Source organism: Arachis ipaensis, chromosome B4, assembly GCF_059453495.1.
Source record: "Arachis ipaensis isolate K30076 ecotype BB chromosome B4, ASM5945349v1, whole genome shotgun sequence".
Classification (NCBI taxonomy): domain Eukaryota; kingdom Viridiplantae; phylum Streptophyta; class Magnoliopsida; order Fabales; family Fabaceae; genus Arachis; species Arachis ipaensis.
In genome coordinates this window covers 2,433,669-2,456,879 of record NC_142439.1, presented here as the reverse complement: position 1 = coordinate 2,456,879, position 23,211 = coordinate 2,433,669, and the positions used below count along the sequence as shown (strand labels likewise).

At 36.0% G+C, this 23,211-nt stretch overlaps 3 protein-coding genes and 1 pseudogene across 6 annotated transcripts; 2 read left to right on the top strand and 2 right to left on the bottom strand.

Moving 5' to 3' along the window:
• Positions 1 to 849: 849 nt before the first annotated feature.
• On the top strand, positions 850 to 5,187 carry LOC107638253 (uncharacterized). Of its 2 annotated transcripts, none has more exons than XM_016341434.3 (5): positions 850 to 1,219; positions 1,462 to 1,662; positions 2,202 to 2,312; positions 2,392 to 4,035; positions 4,228 to 5,187. In XM_016341434.3, the coding sequence occupies exons 1-5, from the start codon at positions 1,183 to 1,185 to the stop codon at positions 4,881 to 4,883; spliced, it is 2,649 nt and encodes an 882-aa protein (XP_016196920.1). In that variant the 5' UTR covers positions 850 to 1,182; the 3' UTR covers positions 4,884 to 5,187. The 2 variants fall into 2 exon arrangements, with proteins under 2 accessions (XP_016196920.1, XP_016196921.1); XM_016341435.3 differs by having other exon boundaries at positions 939 to 1,219; positions 2,208 to 2,312.
• Positions 5,188 to 6,856: 1,669 nt separating this feature from the next.
• Positions 6,857 to 7,687, bottom strand: LOC107635795 (pentatricopeptide repeat-containing protein At2g15690, mitochondrial pseudogene; annotated as a pseudogene).
• A 2,661-nt stretch (positions 7,688 to 10,348) lies between these two features.
• Positions 10,349 to 13,985, top strand: LOC107638254 (pentatricopeptide repeat-containing protein At4g14190, chloroplastic-like). Of its 2 annotated transcripts, XR_015881303.1 has the most exons (3): positions 10,349 to 10,817; positions 11,841 to 13,580; positions 13,679 to 13,985. XR_015881303.1 is itself a non-coding variant. In XM_016341437.3 (2 exons), exons 1-2 carry the CDS (start codon positions 10,389 to 10,391, stop codon positions 12,981 to 12,983), a joined length of 1,572 nt encoding a protein of 523 aa, XP_016196923.1. In that variant the 5' UTR covers positions 10,349 to 10,388; the 3' UTR covers positions 12,984 to 13,985. The 2 variants fall into 2 exon arrangements, 1 of the variants encoding a protein (XP_016196923.1); XM_016341437.3 differs by having other exon boundaries at positions 11,841 to 13,985.
• LOC107638255 (protein PUTATIVE RECOMBINATION INITIATION DEFECT 1) lies at positions 13,656 to 21,135 on the bottom strand. Of its 2 annotated transcripts, XM_016341438.3 has the most exons (9): positions 20,590 to 21,135; positions 19,992 to 20,101; positions 19,729 to 19,904; positions 18,679 to 18,987; positions 17,142 to 18,102; positions 16,332 to 17,040; positions 15,398 to 15,678; positions 14,036 to 14,702; positions 13,656 to 13,889 (listed from the first exon to the last, which is right to left on the bottom strand). In XM_016341438.3, exons 1-9 carry the CDS (start codon positions 21,040 to 21,042, stop codon positions 13,656 to 13,658), a joined length of 3,900 nt encoding a protein of 1,299 aa, XP_016196924.1. In that variant the 5' UTR covers positions 21,043 to 21,135. The 2 variants fall into 2 exon arrangements, with proteins under 2 accessions (XP_016196924.1, XP_020976072.1); XM_021120413.2 differs by lacking the exon at positions 20,590 to 21,135 and having other exon boundaries at positions 19,729 to 19,909; positions 19,992 to 20,058.
• Between the last annotated feature and the right edge of the window lie 2,076 nt (positions 21,136 to 23,211).

Sequence of the window (23,211 nt, the reverse complement as noted above, 5' to 3'; positions counted from 1 at the left end):
TGTTATATTTTTTTAAGTGAATTTTATCATGTCAAATAATGATTGGAGTCTTAGAAATTTGGATATTTTCACATGCTAACTTATAAGAAGATATCAAGGTAATGTAATGTTAACGGCCCGGTTTTTATCCGATATAATCGTGGCCCGAAAGTGTATAAGTTTTATCGAGTTTAGGGTCGGGTTCGAGTCTAAAAAATAAGTCCGGTATATATTTTAAGTTAGATTTAGGTCACATCAAACTCGATTTTACTCGGCCAATACACACCCGTAGGAGAGACCGAGTGCGTGAAAGCACGCGTAGGCCATGTTTGGTAACGCCAAAATATGGATTTTTTTGTCAAAGTATATTTTTTTGTTCCGAAATTTAACAAAAATTTTAAAAATATTCTTAAATTTTATTTTATTTTAATTTTATTTTAAAAATTTTCGAGTTACATTAGATGTACTTGAGACTAATTTTTTAAAAAATTTAAGATTAATTTAATAATAATTTTAAAAGAACAATCTTCAATACAAATAAATCAAGCATGATTTTTATGTATTATTATTAAATTAATCTTAAATTTTTTTAAAATTTAGTCTTTAAAGGTATATTTAATACAAATCGAAAATTTTAACAATAAAATTAAAATAAAATAAAATTTAAAAATATTTTTAAAATTTTTACCAAATTTACAAGGACAATAAATTTATTTACCTTTTTTTTAATAAAAAAATATTTCCAATATAAAAATGATTATTTAGGAGGAAAACTGCCATTTTAAAGTTACAGTTATACCCCTTCCAGAAACCCATTAGACCGAATAGCCCTTAGAAACATGGGGTTGTAGTAGTAGACTAGTAGTAGTCGTAGAGGGAAAACAAACAGAAAAGTCGTGTTTGACGCATGAGAGAGTCAATAGTCAATACAACTCTGAAGGCCTCAAGGGGTTTTCTTTCAGTTTTGCACTGCACTGCATTATGCAATGCCACTCGGCAATGGCGACGACTTCGTTTAACACTCGTTGCCCTTACTAGTCACTTTCACTTTTCCTCCTCCCTTTGGTGTATCTTCTTTCATCCTTGCTCTAAACAAGTTTCAGTTCTTCTCCTTTTTTTGCTGCTTCCATTTCCAACACCTTCCGCTTCTCTTTAATTTTCCCGAGTTTCTTTTTTCTGATTCGATCCTTTTATTTTCTTACTATGGATAGCGAAGATCAAAGAAGAACTCAAACTCAAGGTGCTGTTTCTTTTTTTTGTATTTTGATTTTCTTTATTGCTATTTTCTTGTAACATTATTTTCTTATCATTTGTTGTGATTTCTCTTTCTAGGTTTTGATTGCTTGGTGACTTTCTTGTTCTTCTTGTGAAATAATAGTCTTTGCCTTTATTTACGGATTTTTTTATTCAACTTCAAAACTTTCTTTCTAGGGAAACATTTTAATTTTAATTTTGATTTTTTTTTGGGGATTAATTTTGCAGGAAATGAGAATCATGGAGTTCATGTATGTAACAAATGTGGATGGCCTTTTCCAAATCCACACCCCAGTGCCAAACATAGGCGTGCTCACAAGAAAAACTGTGGAACCATTGAAGGTTACAAGCTTTTGGTCTCAGAGGGTCAAACCCATTTGAACCTTTCAGATGATGAACACTTCTCTGATAATGATCACAAAACACAAGGTAGATCAATCCCTTTCTTATTCGACATTATTGTGCATTTTTTTCACATTATTATTAATTAGATTGTGAAGTGTGAATGTTTGCCCCATTTTTGTATGTGTATTATGTGTTGAATCTAGTGCATTACTACTACATAGGTGGAAGTTTTACTGATTTATGATAGTTAATGGGTTGGGTTGTTTTAGGCCCAAATGCCTTGTAGAGTGGTGAGAATAAGAAGGTAATGGTGGATTGAGAGGAAAATCAATTAGATCCAAGAGATGAGCAGTTTTTGGATGCATTTGCGAAATGGGATAGTTTGGACTTGGCTACTGATCGGTAAATAATCCACAGAAAACATCTAGACTTTTCAGTGTCTTCTAAGGACAATGGTTCCAATGGTAAACCACAAATTAAGAAATGATATTGTATAGACATTTTGAATCCACTAATATTAGAGAGACATTTTGGTTTTTGTGTGTTCATGTTTTATATTTCTCTCAGTCTGAGATTTGTTTATTCTCTGTCAGTCTATTCTGTTCTGACCATACATTTCACAGCTGCAGAAGAGAGTCCATCAATTTCCAAATCAAGAAATGATATTGTAGCACAAACTCCTAAAATTTTGCAAAGTGAGAGGAATGATGATTGTAACCTGCTGGAGTTACAAGGTTAAATGTCAAGCTCTATTGTGAATCCATTAGAAAGTTTGTTGCAGATTTGAAGACTAATAATTGCTTTCTGTTGCAGATTTGAAAACTGATGATTCTTTTGCTCTCGCAAGTGACTCAAATACCTGCAGATCTGAAGCCATGTCTGATGTGTTGCTGGACAATAAGATCTATGTTGATGGAACGAAGGGGACGACTTTGAAAGAAAAGGATGAAATCAAACCAGATAGAGACATGTTTGAGATTGTGGAATCTTCCGACAGCACCATAGGTAGAACATTTGAGGGAGTGTCTGGAGCAGTTACTGAAGTGGTTAGCTTGAAATCTCAAGTTACTGATGGAGCTTTTATTCTGAAGGAAAATAATGGCTCTGGCTTCCCTTCTGTTATGCCCAAAGATCTTTTTCTTGAAGCAGAATCTGCTCAGAGCATGAATGATTCCATAGATGGCATACGGGTAGAGTCAGAACACATGACAGAGCTTGCTACTTCTGGTGACATCATGATATCACGGGAAAGGGAAGAAGTAAATGTTGAAATGCTTACATTTCCTTCATGTGATGATAGACCTGATGTGGCACACCCTCATATTGAGTATGAATGTCATGAACCAGTGGTCTCTCAAAATTCTGCAAGTCTACATTTGTCTAAAGCATTGGAACAAGGGCATGATGGCTTGAAGGATTCTGTTAATAAGGAAAATGATTTTCTTATCAACCAAGGCCAACTGAGCAAAAAGGGAGATCTTCTCTCGCAAGATATGCATTCATTGAATAGTAACATGAAAAAGCAGGTGAACTGTGAGCTTGTGGCTGCAGAAATGCATGCTGAAGAGTGCATTGAGGTTTTCAATGGTGAAAGTAACAGAAGATTACATGAAACTGGAGCCTTTATGAATGATATGAAAACTGAGAAGAATGAGAATCATGTGGTTCACTTTTCTGAAGAACAGGTATCCAATGATGCTCATAAAAATTCACAACAGATTGATGTACCCAAAGGTAGTTTAATGGCTGCATCAGATGAGAACGCCTGTGATGCATCCTTTGTATCTGCAACTAGTCAAACAACTGCTGTAATTATCAGAGACAATACAACTCATCATGAGGGAAACATAACCAGCATAGCTGTAGATGACGAATGCAGAAGGGCTAATATTGAAAATGATACTGGAATATGCATGAATACTCTTCAATCTAGTAATGTGCTTTCGGAGATCAATTCATCAAGTATATGTAATGAATATGGTGTTGAAATGGGTAAATTTGAGCAATCTGATATAGTAGATGCACAACATGCTGAAAGTGGTATTGTGAAAGATGCTACATTACCAGATATTTTTGAATCTACAATTCTTTCAGAGGTTGTAATAGATGGGCCTAAAGGGACACCTAAAGATATTGAATGCTCAAATAGAAGTCCATTATCTTGTACTCACGAAGAAATCAAAGAAGAGGAAATCAATAGCATAGACAGATCAAATGAATACAGTAATATAGTTGCTAGTACTTCTGCTGCTCCTCATCAAACACAAGACGAGGAACTATTACATAAGGCTACAGAAGGCATTGATTTAATTGAAGATTCCAATAGAACTGGTAGAGACCATTCTTTAAATATTGAGCCTTCTTATCAGTGTGTTTCTCCTGTCGAAGATACTCAAGTTGGACAGCATGGGACGAAAGTTCCTGGAGTTGTTGCTGTCCCTATTCAAGATCAAAGAGGTAATAATGAATTTAAAGTTGCTTCATCCGTAATTAGCATTCCTTTTCTTTTCTAATATTATATTGCATGCCGTGTAATATAGTTACTACATGCTAGACTTGTCAATGAAGTAATCCAACATATGTTGCCTTTCATTACTTGTAAACCATTGAAGCTGCAATTCACTTTTGTTTCTCTGATCTATTGAACAGATCTCCCTGTGCAATCTGATGTACAAGCTACTAATGAAGCGGAAGCTATAGCATCAACTGATTTGTCGATGTCAACAGAGACAGAAAAATCCAACTTGAAGTACCCAGAGGCATCTGAGGAACAGCAGTATGAAAAATCCGAAATGTTTGAACCACCTTCTTTCATGACATTGGTCGAACCTGGACTCATGCTTGGCCCAAAATCTGCACCCGAAGTCGAGACAGATCCGAACAAGCAGAAACCGGATTCTAACTCTTCACAGGCTGCTTGGTTTCCCACTTTAACTCACATTGCCAATGAGTCTGAAGGGAGAAAGAGGAATGAAGAAATAATAGCCAAGGTAACAAGAAAGCAGAACACACCTCTCAAGAGTCTCTTGGTTGAGGCTGCTCATAACAGCAAAAAGTCAAAGTCGCCCATATCAGAAAAAGATTCCGTGAATCAGAAACGTGTTAGAGTCACAGAAGATAATGGTTCTGGATTGACTACTGTTAACTCCATTCTGGGTTGTGAATCTCCCGCAATGCAGATTATGAACCGAGAGAGTACGGAAGAATGGAACTCCCCGGCTGACATAACAAGAAAAAAGAAGAAAGACAAGAGCAGATCACACTGGATACAATTGTTGTGTTGTTCATCTGTCGAAACTCGGTGAAGGCGGAAGATTGCTTGCTATACTATGCTAGGTGGTGATGATAACATCTCAGTGATTGCTTAGGTTCTTAAGCACATATTTGACTATGATTTTTGACATGCTGTATGCACTGTTAAATGTTTTCGGTTAGATTGCATTTTAGGCACATATTTTGGTCATTTCTCTTCATCTTAGTTGCTAGCCTTAATCCCAAGAGGCTGGATGTATATTTTTAGGGTGTTCAGTTATTATTACGATCTTACTCTACATATCTTTTTACATATCCTTTTGCGAGTGAATACTCGATTTGGCTTCGGACTCAAAATAACTCTTAAAATTATAATTAACTCAATTTGGACTCCAAAATTTACAACGGTAATTCACGTTAGCCCGTGAGCTGATCTCTGTTATTGTCGTGCTAAATTTGTACGTTAACTTACTACGATTTAGACTCCTCGATTAGGTTTTATATGATTGAGGCTTACTAGAGCGTCTAAAAACTTAATTGGCTCTTTAACATTTTTACAAAAACGATGATAATAATAAGTTCAATTTGTGAAATTTGAGGATTTGGGAGTAACAATCAAGCTTCTAAATAGGTCTTGATCACATGAAATTTAGGCAAAAAATTTAAATCGCGGCAAATTAACATACTAAATCAACACGGTGTTAATAGAGATCAACTCAAGGATTAGCGCGAGTTATAATTATAAATTTGAGAGGTCAATTTAGATCAATTAAAATTTTAAGGCTCAATTTAAATTCAACCTCAAATTTTAAATCTCAAATTGAGTATTTACTCATCCTTTTGCAGTACATAATTGCTCTTAAAATTGAAAATTGTCTCATGGCTACACTTCGATAAACTTTGACTTATTATACTTCATGTCGATTTTAGTTCAGAAAATGTTGTCTAATTAGGACAAATTAGCATCTAGATACTCTATTAACATTATTTGGTGGAATACCTATTAATATATTGACAGATCTATAATAGTATTCTACATGTCTATTTTTTAATAATCTCTATCTTATTAACAAATTACTAATATCTAAAAGATTAAAATAATACATATTTTAATTATGAATTTGAACTTTTGCGAAAGATAATACATATTTGCAAAGATCTTTGTGTTGGTGTTTTTTAATGAGGTAGTTTTTTGTGTTTTCATGTAATTTTTTTTGTTTTTTTTCCTCCAATTTGTAATTCTTATTATCGAACTAAATTATACTTTCACATACTATTAAATTTTTGCAATCTCTTCTTGTATTTCAATTTAAAAAACTTTTCAAAAAAATTATGGGATTGAATTTGTGACATTGCTTTTGATAAAGAACCATGCCAGGATGATATAATATTAATAACGGTTTTACTGCACATTTAAATGCTTTTGTCAATTAAGTTAGTCTAAACTCACTAAAAATCACTTACACAATGTGTGCATGAATTACGTACTTTTTTTTTGTATTTTGTTTTTTTTTTTCGTGTATTTTCTCTTCATCGTTTTTTTATTGTTGCTATTATTGGTGCATTTTTTTATTTTATTTCTTCTCTTCTCGTGTTATTGCAACACTTTTTTTTTCTTTTATTCTTATTAAGCGGATTAAGCAATAAGAATTATTAAAAGGTAAAACAAGGAATAAATGACCATTTGTACCCATAAGAGATGAAAACACTGACATTTGTACCCATGATAGCTCGAAACTAACCTTGTACCCATAAGAGATGCTGTCTGTGTGACAAAAGTACCCCACTTTGGATCTGAGCTTGGTTCGTGCCTTTCCGAACCTACGTGGCACTCCCAAACCCTCCCCCCTCAATCTGAGCCAACCATTCACCATCATCATCTTCATCTTCTTCACCATCACCATCACCATAACCTCCATAACCTCCATCACCATCACCTCAGCACCACCACAGCCACCTCCCTTCACCACAACCTCCGGCGACAACCCACACCGCCGCACCCCTTTCTCTTCTTCTTCCCCTCTTCTCACCTCTGCTGAGCCCAGAAACCATAGCGCCAGCTCCTCCTCTGGCCACTCAAACCCTTCAATTTCTCATCAGCCTCTTTATATGGAACGGCACACCGATTCTCGGCCATTCTATTCTTCTCCTCTAGCATGTTAATTGCAGACTGTTTCTTCCTTAGAGATGTTGGAAGCTTATCAGCAATGGCCTTTGAAGGATTTAGACATGCCAACAACTCCTACGCACGATTCTCAAGATCCATATCTCCATGAATCCTAGCAAAATTTCGAAGAGCCTCCCAAATGTCATCTTCAGGCTGAAATGGCTTACTCTCAATGAACTCCTCAGCTTCATTCAACTGACCGGCATTACCCAGAATGTTAATGACCTCCATGTAATGCTCCATGGTGGGAACAATTCCATACTCCTTCATTGATTCAAAGTGCAATAATCCTTCCTCTACAGCTTCTTCCCTTGCACACGCAGCCAAAACCAATGCAAAAGTTTCACTCTCAGGCCGTATCCCTGCCTCCTTCATCTCCTGAAAAACCAACAAAGCATCATCACCAGCTCCATTTTCAGTGTATCCAATGATCATCAAGTGCCAAGAACTCATGTTTCTCTCTGGCATTCGATCAAACACCTTGCGTGCAATATTCATGTTACCACATTTTTCATACATTCCAATCAACCTATTGTTCAATTCAACCTCCCCTCGAAACCTCGATCTTCTCAAGAACTCATGAACCCTTTTCCCATACTCAAGCAACCTCGTACCCTCGCACAAATTCAACATGGCGAGAAAAACACCATAATCAGCAACAGAACCTCCGTTTTTCCCTTTGTCTTCCATCCCCTGCGTTTTTTCCTGAGTTCTGTTTCTTTCATTGTATTGCTTTTAGTTTATTTTGCTTAATTTGGTTAGTTAGAAATGCATGTTAGTGGATTTAGGTGTGTTTTGATTCATGCTGGTATTTGAAAATTTTACTGTTTTGGTGGAGAGGAGGAGCTGGCACTGTGGTTTCTGGGCTCAGCGGAGGTGAGAAGAGGGGAAGAAGAAGAGAAAGGGGCGCGGCGGTGTGGGTTGTCACCGGAGGTTGTGGTGAAGGGAGGTGGCTGTGGCGGTGCTGAGGTGATGGTGATGGAGGTTATGGAGGTTATGGTGATGGTGATGGTGATGGTGAAGAAGATGAAGATGATGATGGTGAATGGTTGGCTCAGATTGAGGGGGGAGGGTTTGGGAGTGCTACGTAGGTTCGGAAAGGCACGAACCAAGCTCAGATCCAAAGCGGGACATTTTTGTCACATGGACAGCATCTCTCATGGGTACAAGGTTAGTTTCGAGCTATCATGGGTACAAATGTCAGTGTTTTCATCTCTCATGGGTACAAATGGTCATTTATTCGTAAAACAAGAAAGGCAAAGAATAAGGAGGAGGAGGAGGAAGAGAAAGAGGTGATGATAATGATAATGATACGAAGCGGAACCATAATAAGATGAAAATCAAAGAAATGGAATGACCTCAATTTGATTTTCTGATGCAATAAATAAGAAATTATTTTACCTTTTCTTTTCACATCCAAATTTTTCAAGAAATTTAAAGAAATTTTTATTCATAAAAAATTGCAAAAAGTGGCTACAAAGTTTAAAAATTTTTATACCTCTTAGTTTCAAAAATCCTAACTCATAAGTTCACTAAGACAAAGTGGATCAAATCATAATTTGGACCTAAAACAATAAAAGCAAAATAAATTCTAATAAGGTAATGCATATTTGATTCAACTTAATCAATGAGAGTCTTTAATGCAACTTGAAACTAGTAAAACCTTTGGTTTTCCATAATTGTTAAGGACTATCTTGACTAATTCTTGATGCATATCTTGAACAAATGAATTAGCCATGTTTGTAAAATTTTTTTTTATTCTCTTAGATGTTATTCTTGTAATTGGACCAATTGATATATAATAGTTATCAGTTTGTCCCACGTAACTGGTAACATTCTCTCCCTCCTGAGAAAGATTCGTCCTGGAATCTCCATTCAAATCAAAAGAGAATATAAGTCAGAGACATTAAAAGTAGTTGACACATTATACTCACTTAGAAGGTCAATCTTATAAGCATTATTATTGATTCTTTTCGAGCACCTAAAATAGATTATCACTCTTTGACTCTAATTTGGATTTTCTTTGAGAAAGAAATTTTTTCTTCCTCATATAACCCAAACCCAATTGCCAAATTCAAAGATAAGTTATTGTTGACCATTATTCAACGTTTGAGCTATCAACCTAATTTTTTTTTCAATCAAATGATATATTTTCAAGTGTATTGTCTTAACCTTGTTAACTTTATCTGCATCTAAACTAACAAAATCACTTAAAGACAAAGATAATAACTCCTAAATAGTTAAAGGATTAAAACTATACATAAGTTCAAAAGAAGAAAAATTTGTCTAAAAATAAATTGTTCTATTATAAGAAAACTCAATAAAAGGTAAACTATTTTTTTTTTTTAAATTTTCAAATTTTTACCAAAAACACCATGCAATAAGATTCTAAATATTCTATTTACCATTTCAGTTTGACCATCAGTCTATGAATGACAAGTAGAAGAGTATAATAATTTTGTTCTATTACTACATAATACTTTCTAAAAATAACTCAAAAATTTTATATTATAATTAGAAACAATAGTTTAAAAATACATGTAAGCACACAATCTTGCTAAAAAATAGATGAGCAATGTTTGTTACATTATCAGTTTTATAATATGCAGTGAAATGAGTTATTTTATTAAATATGTCTATCATAATAAAAATACTATCTCTACTATTTTTAATTTTAGGCAAACTAAAAATAAAATTTATAAAGTTATTAATCCACAAATACCCAGAAACACAAAAAAAATCTACAAATTATGCGACAATAATTTAGATTTTATTCTATTATTTAATATAAAATTATATTTGCAATTAGATAAAAGCAAGACAAAGAAATAAAGAATTGTCAAATGTTGTACATTTAATAGAATTTTTATAACTTGGTCCGAACAGTTTGGAATTAGATTAGATACAATGTTATGAAGGATTATTGAAACTATCCTTAGAACTTTTCCAAGGATGCAGTTTTTTGGAATTGCTATTTCATATACTAATAATTGTTTGAGTAAATATTTAAATTGGTCATCAAATATTTTGTTGTCATAATTTTAATTCATTAAAAGTTTTAACAAATTATTTTTGTTGGACAAATTGATCTTTCCATTTTTAATATCTTTGTTGGATAAATAAATTTTTAACAAATTTTATTATAAGATAATTTGATAAAAAAAATATAATTATAAAATAATTTTATAAATTATTTTTGATGAAAATAAATTTTGAAGACTTATAAAAAATAAATTTTTGTTTTTTGATAATCGAATAAAAATTTATTTGAGATTAAAATATTTGATATAGAATTTTTTGAAGACCAAATCTAGTTTATTCTAATAATTTAAATTTCTATTACGTAGTTCACATTCCACAAACCATAGAAAATTTGAAGAGAGGAAAAAAAATGGAGAATTCTTTGACACACGCTCGTTCTCACAGCCACCACTTCCATTTCCACCCCAATAGCTTCACAAACACCATACATACCGAAACTAAGAGCAGCAAAAACAAAACCATCTTTTTCTTCTTCAAACCTTTTTCAAAATTCCAATCCCTCACAACCCAAGCTCGCCTTGCTTCCTCTATCCACCCACTGTCGCCACCGCCACCGCCACCATCCACCAACAATGCTGTTTTGGACTCAAAGCACACCACCCTTCTTGTGGAAGCTTACCATGTTCACCGTGAATTGGGAATCTTGCTGCGGAAACTTGATAGCATAGATGGTGACCCTCTTAGGATTCTTACTGAAGACGGTGATTGGCCCAAAGAATACTTTTGGGTTGTTGTCAAGTTCCTCAAGAATGCATCAAGGTTTTCGGAAATCCTTCAGGTTTGGGACTTCTGGGACCCCTATCACTTGCAGTTTCTTGTATTTAGTTTTATTTTTTGACAAAGTTTGAAGCTTTGCGTAAAGCTAAAATATTTAATTGAAAAAAAATGTAATTTGGAGTCATAATGATTTATGTGTAACAGTGAGAATATGATACGGTTGCTTATGTGACTACTGACTATGATAAATTTATGAAAAAGACAGAGTAATAAATCTATGAAGAGATAATACTCAATTTGGTCCGTGAACTTACACGCTGAGTCATTTAGTCCCTGAGGTTTCAATTGCCTCTATTTAGTCTCCGAAGTTTATAAACGTGCCTCATATTAGTCTCTGAGACCATTTTTAGTATAAAAACCTTAATAGAGCGCTGTTGTAGACTATCACATGTCACGTTAAAACTTGTAAAATGATGCAATTTTGGTTTTGACATTTAAATAGCTCAAAAAGGGCATCGTATTACTTATTTTGTTAGGTAAAATTTTAATAAACACCATTTAGGATGTTGTTTTTAGGTTATTTGAGTGCCAAAACCAAAATGACATCATTTTACAAAGTTTAGTGTGGCATTCGGCTGTCACGACAGTGTTCCGTTAACGTTTGTACGTTGAAAATTGTTTCAAGGACTAACATGAGTTATGTTCACAAAATTTGGGGACTAAATAGAGGCAATTGAAATTTCAGAGACTAAATTGAGACTCGCGTGTAAATTCAGGGATCAAATTGAGTATTATCTCATCTATGAATTTTTAGGTGGTACTTGGTAGTGCATTCAGTATGGATAAAATACTTGTGCATCATAGTAACTCATTCATATGCTTGCTATGTATGCAAACTCTCCACATATTTATGGATGAACTAAAATGAAATGATTTACACATTTAAATCTATGGTCAATATCTGGAATCTATTTAATTGCCTTTTGATGTGTAAAGGGTTTTCTTCTTCCTTCTTTTTGGATTAATACTTCATAGTTCCTTAGCATCTTGCAGTAATTGATTCCAGGGTATTTGTGAATAATAGGTATTTGACATGTGGAAGAACATTGAGAAATCAAGGATTAGTGAGTTAAACTATAACAAGATAATATCCCTGTTAGTTGAAGGAGGGATGATGGAAGGTGCCATGTCTACATTGCAAGAGATGAAAATTCATGGTCTCAAGCCTTCTTTGGACACCTACAATCCGATTATCCACGGTTTCTCCAGAGAAGGTAAATTCGGCGAAGCTTTGCGTTTTCTTGATGAGATGAAAGAATTTGATTTAGAGCCAGACACTGAGACTTATGATGGATTGATACGAGCTTATGGTAAGTTTAAAATGTATGATGAGATTGGTAAGTGTGTGAAAAAGATGGAGTTGGATGGTTGTTCTCCTGATCATATCACTTATAATATACTTATACAAGAGTATTCACGCGGTGGGGTACTCCAAAGGATGGAAAAAATATATCAAAGAATGATTTCGAAAAGAATGCGTTTGCAATCTTCAACATTGATTGCAATGCTCGATGCTTACACCACATTTGGTATGGTTGAAAAGATGGAAATGTTTTATAGAAAATTGCTGAACTCAAAAACACGTCTAGATGATGATTTGATACGAAAAGTGGCTGAGGTTTATATCAAGAACTACATGTTTTCTAGGTTAGAGGACCTTGGACTAGATTTACGTTCAGCATTCGGTGAATCTGACCTTGTATGGTGCCTTCGCCTCCTTTCTTATGCATGTCTTCTGAGTCGAAAAGGCATGGATATAATTGTTCAAGAAATGCGAGATGCCAAGGTTCATTGGAATGTTACCACTGCCAATATCATCATGTTGGCTTATGTGAAGATGAGAGATTTCAAGAGGTTGAGGATTTTGCTATCGCTATTCCCAATGTATCGAGTGAAGCCTGATATAGTCACTGTTGGAATTGTATTCGATGCAAACAGAATCGGCTTTGATGGTAGTGGAACTTTAGAAGCATGGAGAAGAATGCGGTATCATTACCGAGTTGTAGAAATGGAAACAGATTCTCTGGTTCTTACTGCATTTGGTAAAGGCCATTTTCTAAAAAGCTGCGAAGAAATGTACTCTTCCCTTCACCCAGAGTATAGAGAAAGGAAAACATGGACATATCATGACCTTATTACTTTAGTATCAATGTATAGTGGCAAGTAACATTCATTGTATGAAAACAAAACAGATAACAAAAGAGATGGAGTATGTAAAGAAAGTTTCAATGTCTCACATTATTGTTTATTGTCTAGTTGGGATTAGGAGGTTGAAAAAAAACACTTGTAACTAGCGGTTTAGGAATTGTAGATTTATCATACATTACATTACAATCAGCTCTGCCGCTTGTAATATTTTCCGTTTTCGGGTTGTTTCTCCCTGATTTAAAATGTATACCAAGAAAAAAAGTATTTACACTCTTACAAGACATGTTTTCCTCTCCAACAAATGGGATGTTACACGGGCAGAAAATGGTGATATGATACCATGTAGTTTATGCATTTTCTTTCCCCATTATCATTTCTTTTATGTAAGATAGTGCTTTTAAGGTAATAGGTTTTCTGTGTTTTTGTTGGATCCAAGGCAGGCTGGCATGCATCTCCATGTACCACAAATGCTTGCAATCCCGCCACCACCTCCTAGACATGGGCCTGCACCTAAAGTATATAAGCGAGCTAGGGCTGCTGTGCTCGCGCTGGGACTTACACTAGTTAACGTGATTATGTGAGGGGCAATGATGATGATCAAGATGGCGATCATGAGGTAAATACATATATATAGAATCACTATGATACTTTGTAATGGAATTCCAACATGCTTACTATTTTGATACCTAAGCTATCTGCATCTATTATCTACAGTGAGGGTCCTCAAAAACAATTCTATTTCTTCTAAGAGCCTCTTATTACCCACATGAAATCCCCATGAATCCATATCTATATATGTCTCTGATGACATTAAATCAATGAGATAGCTGTAAACGTCTCCCAGATCATAAGGCGTGGTGAGGACCTTCTTTATTGGTTCGGATGGGAGACATTCGGAGTTTGTGTAAATGTGCTTTCTGCATTCCTGTAAACAATAGCAATGGCATAGCTATGACATCTAATCTAGTTATGTAAAATGCACATATTGTAAACTTCATGCGAGTGTAATAAAGTTAACCCTAAATATAGAGCATATGTAGTTTAAACTTATAGACATAAGATGATAGTTACCTGGAGCATTTGACTTATAGTTGCAGTTTGCTCAGTACTTAAGAAGTCTGATTTGAGTAGTTCGTGAAGTAAAACCAGAGTTTCCGAGCTCAAATTACTTGCATCAATGCTATTAAGTATGCCAGATATGCATGAATTGTTAAACACTGATCTCATCCACCGAGGAATTTCTTTCTGTTTCAGCAGAGCAGTAGCTATATGTATGGCAGGTCTTTGACTTTTAGCAAGTGACGGCAATGCTAAAGGAGGAGATACCAAAGACACTGTCATCTCTTCCATAATCATTCTGCACCAGTTGCCCTTTCCATGTAGTTTTGTTTGATTTTCCAGCTTTTCCCATCTCAGAAGCATTGACAGGCAAACGGCACAATTTGTAGCCACTCTCACGTCAGCATAAAAAACTAGGCCTTCCAATATACTCTTCATGGACATTAAGTATCCAACGGAGCATTTCAACTCTTCATGTGTATTGTTTATTTGATTTGATACTCTGTTAAACAACTCTAACAGGCTATAGGAAGCAATAATCTTGACCACAGGAGAACCAAAATGCAGAATTCTGCACAAATCATGGCAGTGGATGCCAATGAAGGGTAGCGGTTCTGCTGGATTTGTTGAAACAAAGAAGTTTTGCCAATCCACAACCCCTTGAACAGTGGCATGCAAACTAGAACGGAAAAATTAGCATTTAAAACATAATTGATGAAAAATATGTAATATTGAGGTCAATATGGTGACATTAATCAGAACTAAGAGGATAAGCGTAATTTAGGGTAAACCGCCAAAAATACACCCGAATAATTTTGTCGCTAACAAAAATGTACTTGAATTTTGTTATTGACAAAAATGTTCTCAAATAATTTAAAAATGAAATAAAAATGTCCAACATTAAATATGTATTCTTAAAAAATATTTTAGAGATTGAATTTTGATGTAGTTTTTTGTAGGCATAATTAAAAAAATGAAATATTTTTATCTTCAAAATTTGGTAATTTTTTGCTAAATATATATTTTTTTGTGATTTTTTTTTTCAACAACCAATAATATTTTTAAAAAATAAAAAGTATAAACATCAAAATTTTATCTGATTTTCTGTGTATATTTTTTAAATAATTATCTAAATAGTCCTAGAAAATTTTGGCCCAAATACATAAGCGATTTGTCAAATACAAAAGTTATTTGCTACTTACAAAAAAAATAATATTCTTTTGGGTATTTTTGTCGCGTTTTTAATATTTGAGGACATTTTTGTCGATAACAAAATTTGAGTGCATTTTTGTCAACAACAAATTATTCATGTGCGTTTTTAGTAGTTTACTCACATAATTTATTATTTCATTGTGCTGATACGATCTTTTATACCTTCTAATAGCGAAGTAATGAAGCAAAAGAACAAAGATTAATGTTTCTCCAGTGCTTGTTCCCTCATCATGGTCAACCAAAGCGGGTCCCTTTGATGCAGCAGCACAGACTGCAGTATTGACTACAGATATTATGCTAGTATTGAAAAGAATAGTCTTTGATGCCTCTTCAAGTGCTTTACTGGTGGAAAGATGCAAAATCAAGGAAAGAATACCAATTACAAAGAGACTTTCATTACTTAAAACATCAGAATTTTCAGCTGGAATAGAATACTCCATCATCTGCAGAATCAGTAACATGCTGTTAGAACAATCACTGGACAAATCATAGTGTTAAAAGTAGTTTGTTCACGAAAAAAATGGTAGCATCAATGCACATTTGCATTCAACCCTTCTCTAACTGCGGTCTTGCTATTATATATTCCAGTTCAATTTAGCTACTACATTTTAGACTCTCGATTCTAATATTCTTGCAACTGATCCCCAGATTGTTGTTTTTGGCCTGTTACCTATTCATACTATCATACTTTTCCAAATTCAAACATGAGCATCGCAATTCACAAGAGTTATGTTTTGCAGTCTGGATACTAGCTAGCTTCCTTCAGGATTTTAGATGTAAAAGTTTGGCAAAATGACACCCATATGATCAGAACTCGATAATATTATCATCATTGGATAGAGACTACACATGGAGGATCACTGACTATACTAAGTCTGATAAATGGCTAGGACTAGGAGTAAATGGAACTAGAAAGTCCAGGTTCCAAAATCCAAATCCAAAGCTAGCGTAAATTGCAAGGACTAAAATGATAATTTAACCAAACCAAAACTAGAATATCTAAACATGGTCATGATTAATTTATATAATCTCTAAACAACTTCAATACTCTAAACAAACTTTCTAACAATAGGAAGCAATGTGCATAATTATATACCTTCATGGTTACTGCAATCCAACTCTGATCAGCTGAAAGTGCTTCAGGATGCACTGAACTCAAAATGTTAAAAACTAAAAGCAAGATGGACATGAAAGTAGTTTCTGAAAAGGTATTGCTCGAATAGCACCAATTCCTGATTGTTGACCCTATTCCATGCAAAGATAGCTGGTCAGAAGCAGCTGGACAGATGTGAATTAAGGTTGCCATAAGATTCAGAACAGAAATCACATCATGTTCTTGACCTTCTTCCTCAAAGAGCTGTGCCAATAAGCATACGAAAAGTCTAGCTCCATAATTATCTTTTTCAGATACCAACTCTGCAAGCGTCTGTACATCTATAGTTTGATAAATGTTCCCAGTAATTATGTCACCTCCTTCTAAGTTGTAGCTTCTGCAGAATGCTAAAATCTGATGACCCAAGGATTCGACTATATTCTCTTGTTGAAACAACCACCTCAATGATACTGTGTGAATCCTTGCAGAAAGTAAATCCCATTCATCATTCTTTATGAGCCGAAACAGAATCTCTTCAGCTTCTCGACTGTAATGAATTTCGTGGTTCATCTTGCCAAGACCCCTTAACAATCCGAACAGATTTACCAGTTGCGTCACTATCAAGTTATCATTGGTTGGATCTTGAAAATCACTTCCATTAAGAAGAATATATTGTTCAAGGGAAGCTAAAGCCAACTTCTCATCAGCAATTCTGGTAAATGAAAGTCAGAATACTGCTGTTAGGGAAACATAGATGTCGATGAATTGTCAAATACAGAAATAGGAATAAAATGAAATGGGCAGTTCAACAACCTTTCATCATATAGTGTACTAGTATACATAATCAGCAAAATAGCAGTTTGGCAAGAGGGCAAGTTTAAATTGTTACTTCTCCTCTGCCCAAGTAGAAAGAGTAAGTCAACAGGATCGGATGGTAGGTCCAATGCAGCATCTCTAATTAGTTGTCCAGAATCATTTCCCAGGAGAGAATCTATGAGTGAGCTGAGTAACAAATATACTCTATATTTCATCCTATCTCCAGTAAACAAACCCAAACATCCAAATGAAAAACTGAACCAACTGGATGAAATCAGGGACTCTGCAAATTCCATGGCATCATTACTAGAATGCAAAAGTATCAAATGAAAAGTTTCAAGCACAGCCAGGACAATTTCCTCTTCCATTTCATGGATGCCAGATATGAGCCAAGGAAGCAAATGTGTATTACATATATCTAGAATGCAGCTTCTAAGTGTCAGCTTACTAGAGTTGATGGTGTTCCCATCATGACTGTATGCATATGCCTCTTTAAGTAGGTACAAACATTGCAAGATTTGGTTAATGTCCCTTTCAGAGATGCAGATACAAGCTAATGCGGCATGTTTCACTGCATCCTCAACAGATTTTGGCAGATCTAAATCTCCATTACAAGATGGAGATCTGATAAGGGCCACAAAGACTGAGCAAGCCATTATAAAAGTATCAGGAGTCATACCCATCTCTCCATTAGAATTCTTTTTAAGCATTTTTATCAAAACAAGAACCAACTCCTCCATTTGAGAAGATGATACAGCTCCAGGGCACTCAGAAATGCATTCATAAATGAGCTTCACAGTCTGGTATTGAGCTGGGTGAAAAGGAACTTCAGCCACATAATGTAATACTAGAATCAGAGTGTGAAACCCAATAACAAGCCTTAGTTTGAAAGCTTCCTTATCAGTTGATAAAAAATCAAGTACCTGAAGGCACATCCTAACTACAGGATCCTTACAATCTGTTCATAAAAATGGAACAGCATAAGTCACTTTGTTGTAACATGAAGATCCAAATTAAGAATCGCATTTTACAAACTTTAAAAGGAAAAAGATGAGCTAAGCTAAACTAGACCAATCAAACTCATCCAGGTAACTGACTATACATTTCATTCGATCAGCAATGAATCCAGACTGTAACTGATAGAAACCGGTTTGGTTTAGTTTACAAGAGGAAAGGCAAGTAGTCTACTTGCTGGTTTTTAGTTGTTTTAGTTCCTAATTGCTGTGAATTAGCTATCTGGTTGTTTCCTTTGAGCTTCACTAGCAGGCATAAGGGCAATAGTTCTTAGTCCTAGCTGCTGCCTATAAATACTAGTTGATTAGTTAATTTTAGTTTTGTGAATTTTCTATTAAAACTGTTAGAATTGGAGAGGAAGAACTCCGTCCACAGTTGGTAGTTCCAACCGTGTATTCCAATAAGGGAATTGTGATTTGCAATCCCTAGTTCATCAATAAAGCCTACTGTTTCTGCTACTCCCTGAACCTATCAGTAACGCAAGGACACACTAGTTAGCAATTTTTAAGTGTGTACTTACCTGATAATCTTAATACTTCAAATACATAATCTGCAATGTTTTCTTCTACCATGACATGAATCTGATTGTCTAAAGTTCCGATTGAAGACAGATAATGAAATAGTAAATCCAGAGTGCTGATTTGGACTTGACTGTTCGATGAAAGCAGTGGACCTTTGATGGCTTCTGCAAGCAGATTAACCAGAGACAACTCCTTGGCTCCCTCAATGTTTTCTTCAGAGTCAGCTCCATCAGAGTAAGAAAGGTGACAAGTATCATATGCACTTTCTTCCCTGAGCAAATGTCCTTGAGCCAACATAGTCAAAAGTGCTAATCAATAATGAAGGAGAACTGTTAGTCAAAGTAAAACAATACTGAAAGTTATGTCATACTACAGAGTGAGTCTTTTCTGTTGCTGACTAACATTAATGACTCATTCATTAATCCAGCATTGTCTGCTTAGCATATATAGTCTGTAGCTTATGTATGCATAGTCTTAGAGAGATACAAGCAGAAAACCAATCTTATTGATATCATGATATACAGATGATCATATATGAAGTTCTGCATAATATGGCAACCTTTTGTGTCTTTTTATATTGTCACCGTGTAACAGCACCAGGAGATAGGGCCTCCTAATTGCAAAAATCTATTAGATTGTATCATCTTGTTTGTAATGAGTTTCAATGCAAGAAAGAGTAAAAACATGTTTTGGAGAGTGCCAATGGTATCAGCTCCTTAAGACGAAAGCATGAGGACCAAGTAACAGAGAGAAAAGAGAGAGCTTGGAATTGTGAATGAGAAAATATACATGACAAGCTAAGTAAGACAAAAGACATGTTAGTAATCTCTAAATGAAATGAGAATGAATTTCTAACTAACTACACACACCAAGACCTACCTAACTAACTGCATGTTGAACCAGTGTAACTGCCAATAACAACTATCATAGAAATTCTTGATGTCAAATCTTACTAAATGTCCAAAACTGGCCTCGTCGCAAACAAAACAGAGATACTGGAAATTGAAACTTCAGCAACAAACAAAAAGATTGTGAGATTGATAACGGACCAATACAATTCAAGCGAACATCATCATTTTGAGTCTTCATGAGAACATCTCCCAATAGGTACAGGAGCTTCGGACAAAAGGGAACTAAGATATCAGTGTCATCTCCCTCAGCAGATGTATTCTTAAGAGCATACAGTTTGTAAAGGACAAAAAGGATCTCGCCACGGATCTCGTCACTGCACTGAGGAAGTAGAGGGCTTACAAACATCCAAATCAAATTTGAAAAAACTATTATGCATAACAGAACCAATACAATTGTTCACCTTGGCAATTGAAGACCGGTAACAAGAATGGTAATGAGGCTGTATACATCTCTGATATGTGTTATTAGATCATCATTTTCACAATTCAGAAGAACCCCAAGGCAGTGTATCTGTACACTCAAACCACAAAAAAAAAAAAAAAAAAAAAAAGAAACAGTGACTGTTTTCATGGCATGAACTCATGACTTTGAAGTCATATGGACAGTTAATTGTACTCCAAGACTGCATAGAGCCATATGTTAAGTTTAAATTTGTCGCCCGCCACCATAACAACAACCATGACTGCATCCACAATCACAGAAATTACAGTGATTGCGGCTACAGAAATTTCAGTCAGAGCAAAATCTCATAGTTTTGGAAGCCTTGGAAATGCATATAAATTCATAACAACTTCAATTTTAGTCCAATTTCCCCAATTCAGTAAATGCAACATAACAACAATCACAATTTAAAAGCATCACTAGATCAATAATTCGTTACACGCAAAAAACATATCACCGCATTACGTTTGATTTCATGTAAGGTATTTAAACAAATAAATAATCAGACGAAACCAAGAATCCAAAACATATTTGATCGGGAAGTAAATCAAAATTACCATGTGCAATTGACGGGAGCTCCAGGCCAGAGTACCGGAGGCAATCTTATCGGAAACCCGACTGACGAACTCTTGTCGAACGGAGGGATCATCGGAGGCGCAGATATCGACAATGAGGCGGATAATCTGCGCAGCAATGGGCTCATCGTCGAAGGAGGAGAGAGCAGCGACGAGAGGAGAGAGGAAGAAGTGAGGGTGGAATGCGAGCACCGATCGGAGGAAGGGAGGGTGAGAGAGGGATCGTTCGATCTGGGAGAGAGCATAGGACACGTGGACGGTTGGGGAGAGAGGGTTTGAGACGAGGTTGGAGAAGCAGAGGAGGCAGATGGAGCCGCCGAGCTGAGTGCGGAGATTTAAGGAGGAACGGTGGCCCTGGGAGCATGAGATGTCGTTGATGAAGACAGTGTCAGCTTCTTCTTCGAAATCCAAATCCACTTCCTGCGAATCGTACATTCTCGTCCGGGTTCAAGCTCAGAAACGATGAGGACCAGGCTTCTGTATGTTCAAACTTACTTTTGGCGCCAAAGTAACAGCAAAATGTGCTGACGCATGAGGAGATCCGAAATTTTTATTTTATTTATATTTTGCCGCGTAAACTGCCATCCCAAAAATTGAAAATGTTAACATATCTACCCATGAAAAAAGAAAACTATCACATAAAAATTTCAAATTATCCTTATTATCATAATTTTCAACTTTTCATTGAACTCAGAAGAACAGAGTGCTACCACTTAATGCCCTTACAACAAATCAATTGCCAAACTCAAATAGACTATATAGGAAATTGAACGAATTGAGTAATTCTCACCTGAGCCAAACTCTGAGAGGCAGGAGTAAGCTTGTTCTGTTTCGACGAGAGAGACGCTAACTACGGTAGTTGCTCTGAAGGTTCGGCGATGAGAAACTGATGATGGTGGCAACGTCACCGGCAACTCGTTGGAGTAGAAGGGAGAGTGAGAACAGGGGCTGAGTTAGGGTTCTATGGAGGAGGTGCAAGACTGGTGAGTGGCTCGTTGGCGATGGTCTGGACCGAGAGAAAGAACGACTTGGATGATGAGTGTGGCTTGGGTTCGTCGCAGATGGTGGCGGCTGGAAGGAGAAATGAATTAGAGTTCGATGGTTTAAATCAAATGGAGAGAGAGAGAGAGAGATGAATTAGAGTTCGGTGGTTTAAATAAGATGGAGAGAGAGAGAGAGAGGGAGCCGCGATTTTGGTTCGCAAAGGGGACCGCAGTGGTGGTGGCGGCTGGCGCGGTGGCCCGTCAGCGGCACTGGTTTAGTGATGAGGAGAAGGTAGCCATAATAGGTGAAGAGAGGAGAGGGGGGCACTGCAGCTCTAAGGCTGTTGGTGGCGGCAAAGCATGGGCTGATGCGAAGGTTCTCTGATCGACGAGGACGAGACAGGGAAGGAGAGAAGGAGGGGTGGCCACGGCGGAAGGAGGACGGCAGCGGATGGGGTTAGTGGTGGTGGTGGTGGTAAGGTGATAAGAAGATGAGGATGATGGAGTGGTTACTGGGGAGAAAAAAGATAATAATGATAAGGGTAAATTGGAATTTTTATATAATTTTTTAGTATTTGGATAATTTTGTTGTATAGAACCTATGTTTCATGGATACCAATAGTAATTTTCTTCTTCTATAGGTAGATATGTTAGCGTTTTCAATTTTCGTAGGTAGAAATGATAGTTGGTAAACTATTAGGGGTGTACGATTGGATCGGATTGGATATAGGTAAATTTTCGATCTCATCTACACTAAAACATTGAGTTAAATTAGATTTAACAATTTTTAAGTTCGGATCAAATATCAAATATTATTGATAAAAAAATTAAAATTCCGAAATTTGAAAAATATTTGATTTTTTTTTCATTCTTATATTTATTACTACTAAAATATTATTACATTTTTTAAATAATAAAAATAAACTATTTATCTACAAAATATTATTGTTACGGTGGGTAACCGGAGATTAGTGGGCTGGATGACGTTGGTTGACCCAAACGTGTGAGGGAGGTGGTCAGCTGGTGCACCTGAAACTCGGTGTTCCTCCGTTCGACTTGTGCGTCTGGAAGAATGGGGGGTGGTACCTGCAATGACACTCCAATGCCTAAGTTAGCAAGAGTGTGAGCAAGTTGAGAAAGTATTGGGACTTAGTGATACCTGAGGGATGTCAGGGTATTTATAGTGGTGAACCAATAACCACCGCTGAAGTAGTGCCACCTTTTTAGGTGGATAACCGTTCCCATATCTTAGGGAGGTTAAGATATGGCTCTATGAAGTGTTTAGAGAGTTTCTAGGGGCGGTTACTCATTCGAATGAGTGTTATCTGCCAGCTAACCCTCGTATCCGACTTCTTTGGAGTAGGTCGTGTTCAGTACCGACTTCTGGGGATGAAGGCCGGTACTGGGGGAGGGCCAACCCCTTTGGGTTGGGCTTCTTTGCTTGGATCCTGGGTCCTATTTATTGGGCCAGGGTATGAACAGTGCCCCTACTCGAGCCCAATTTATTTTTAAGAGTTGGGTTCGAGTATTCAACTCGGGGTCGTAGCCGATTTGTGAGAGGACCGACGTGATGGTTTGAGAACCGACGTGATTTTTCGTGACCTTTTGGTTCTGACAGTTA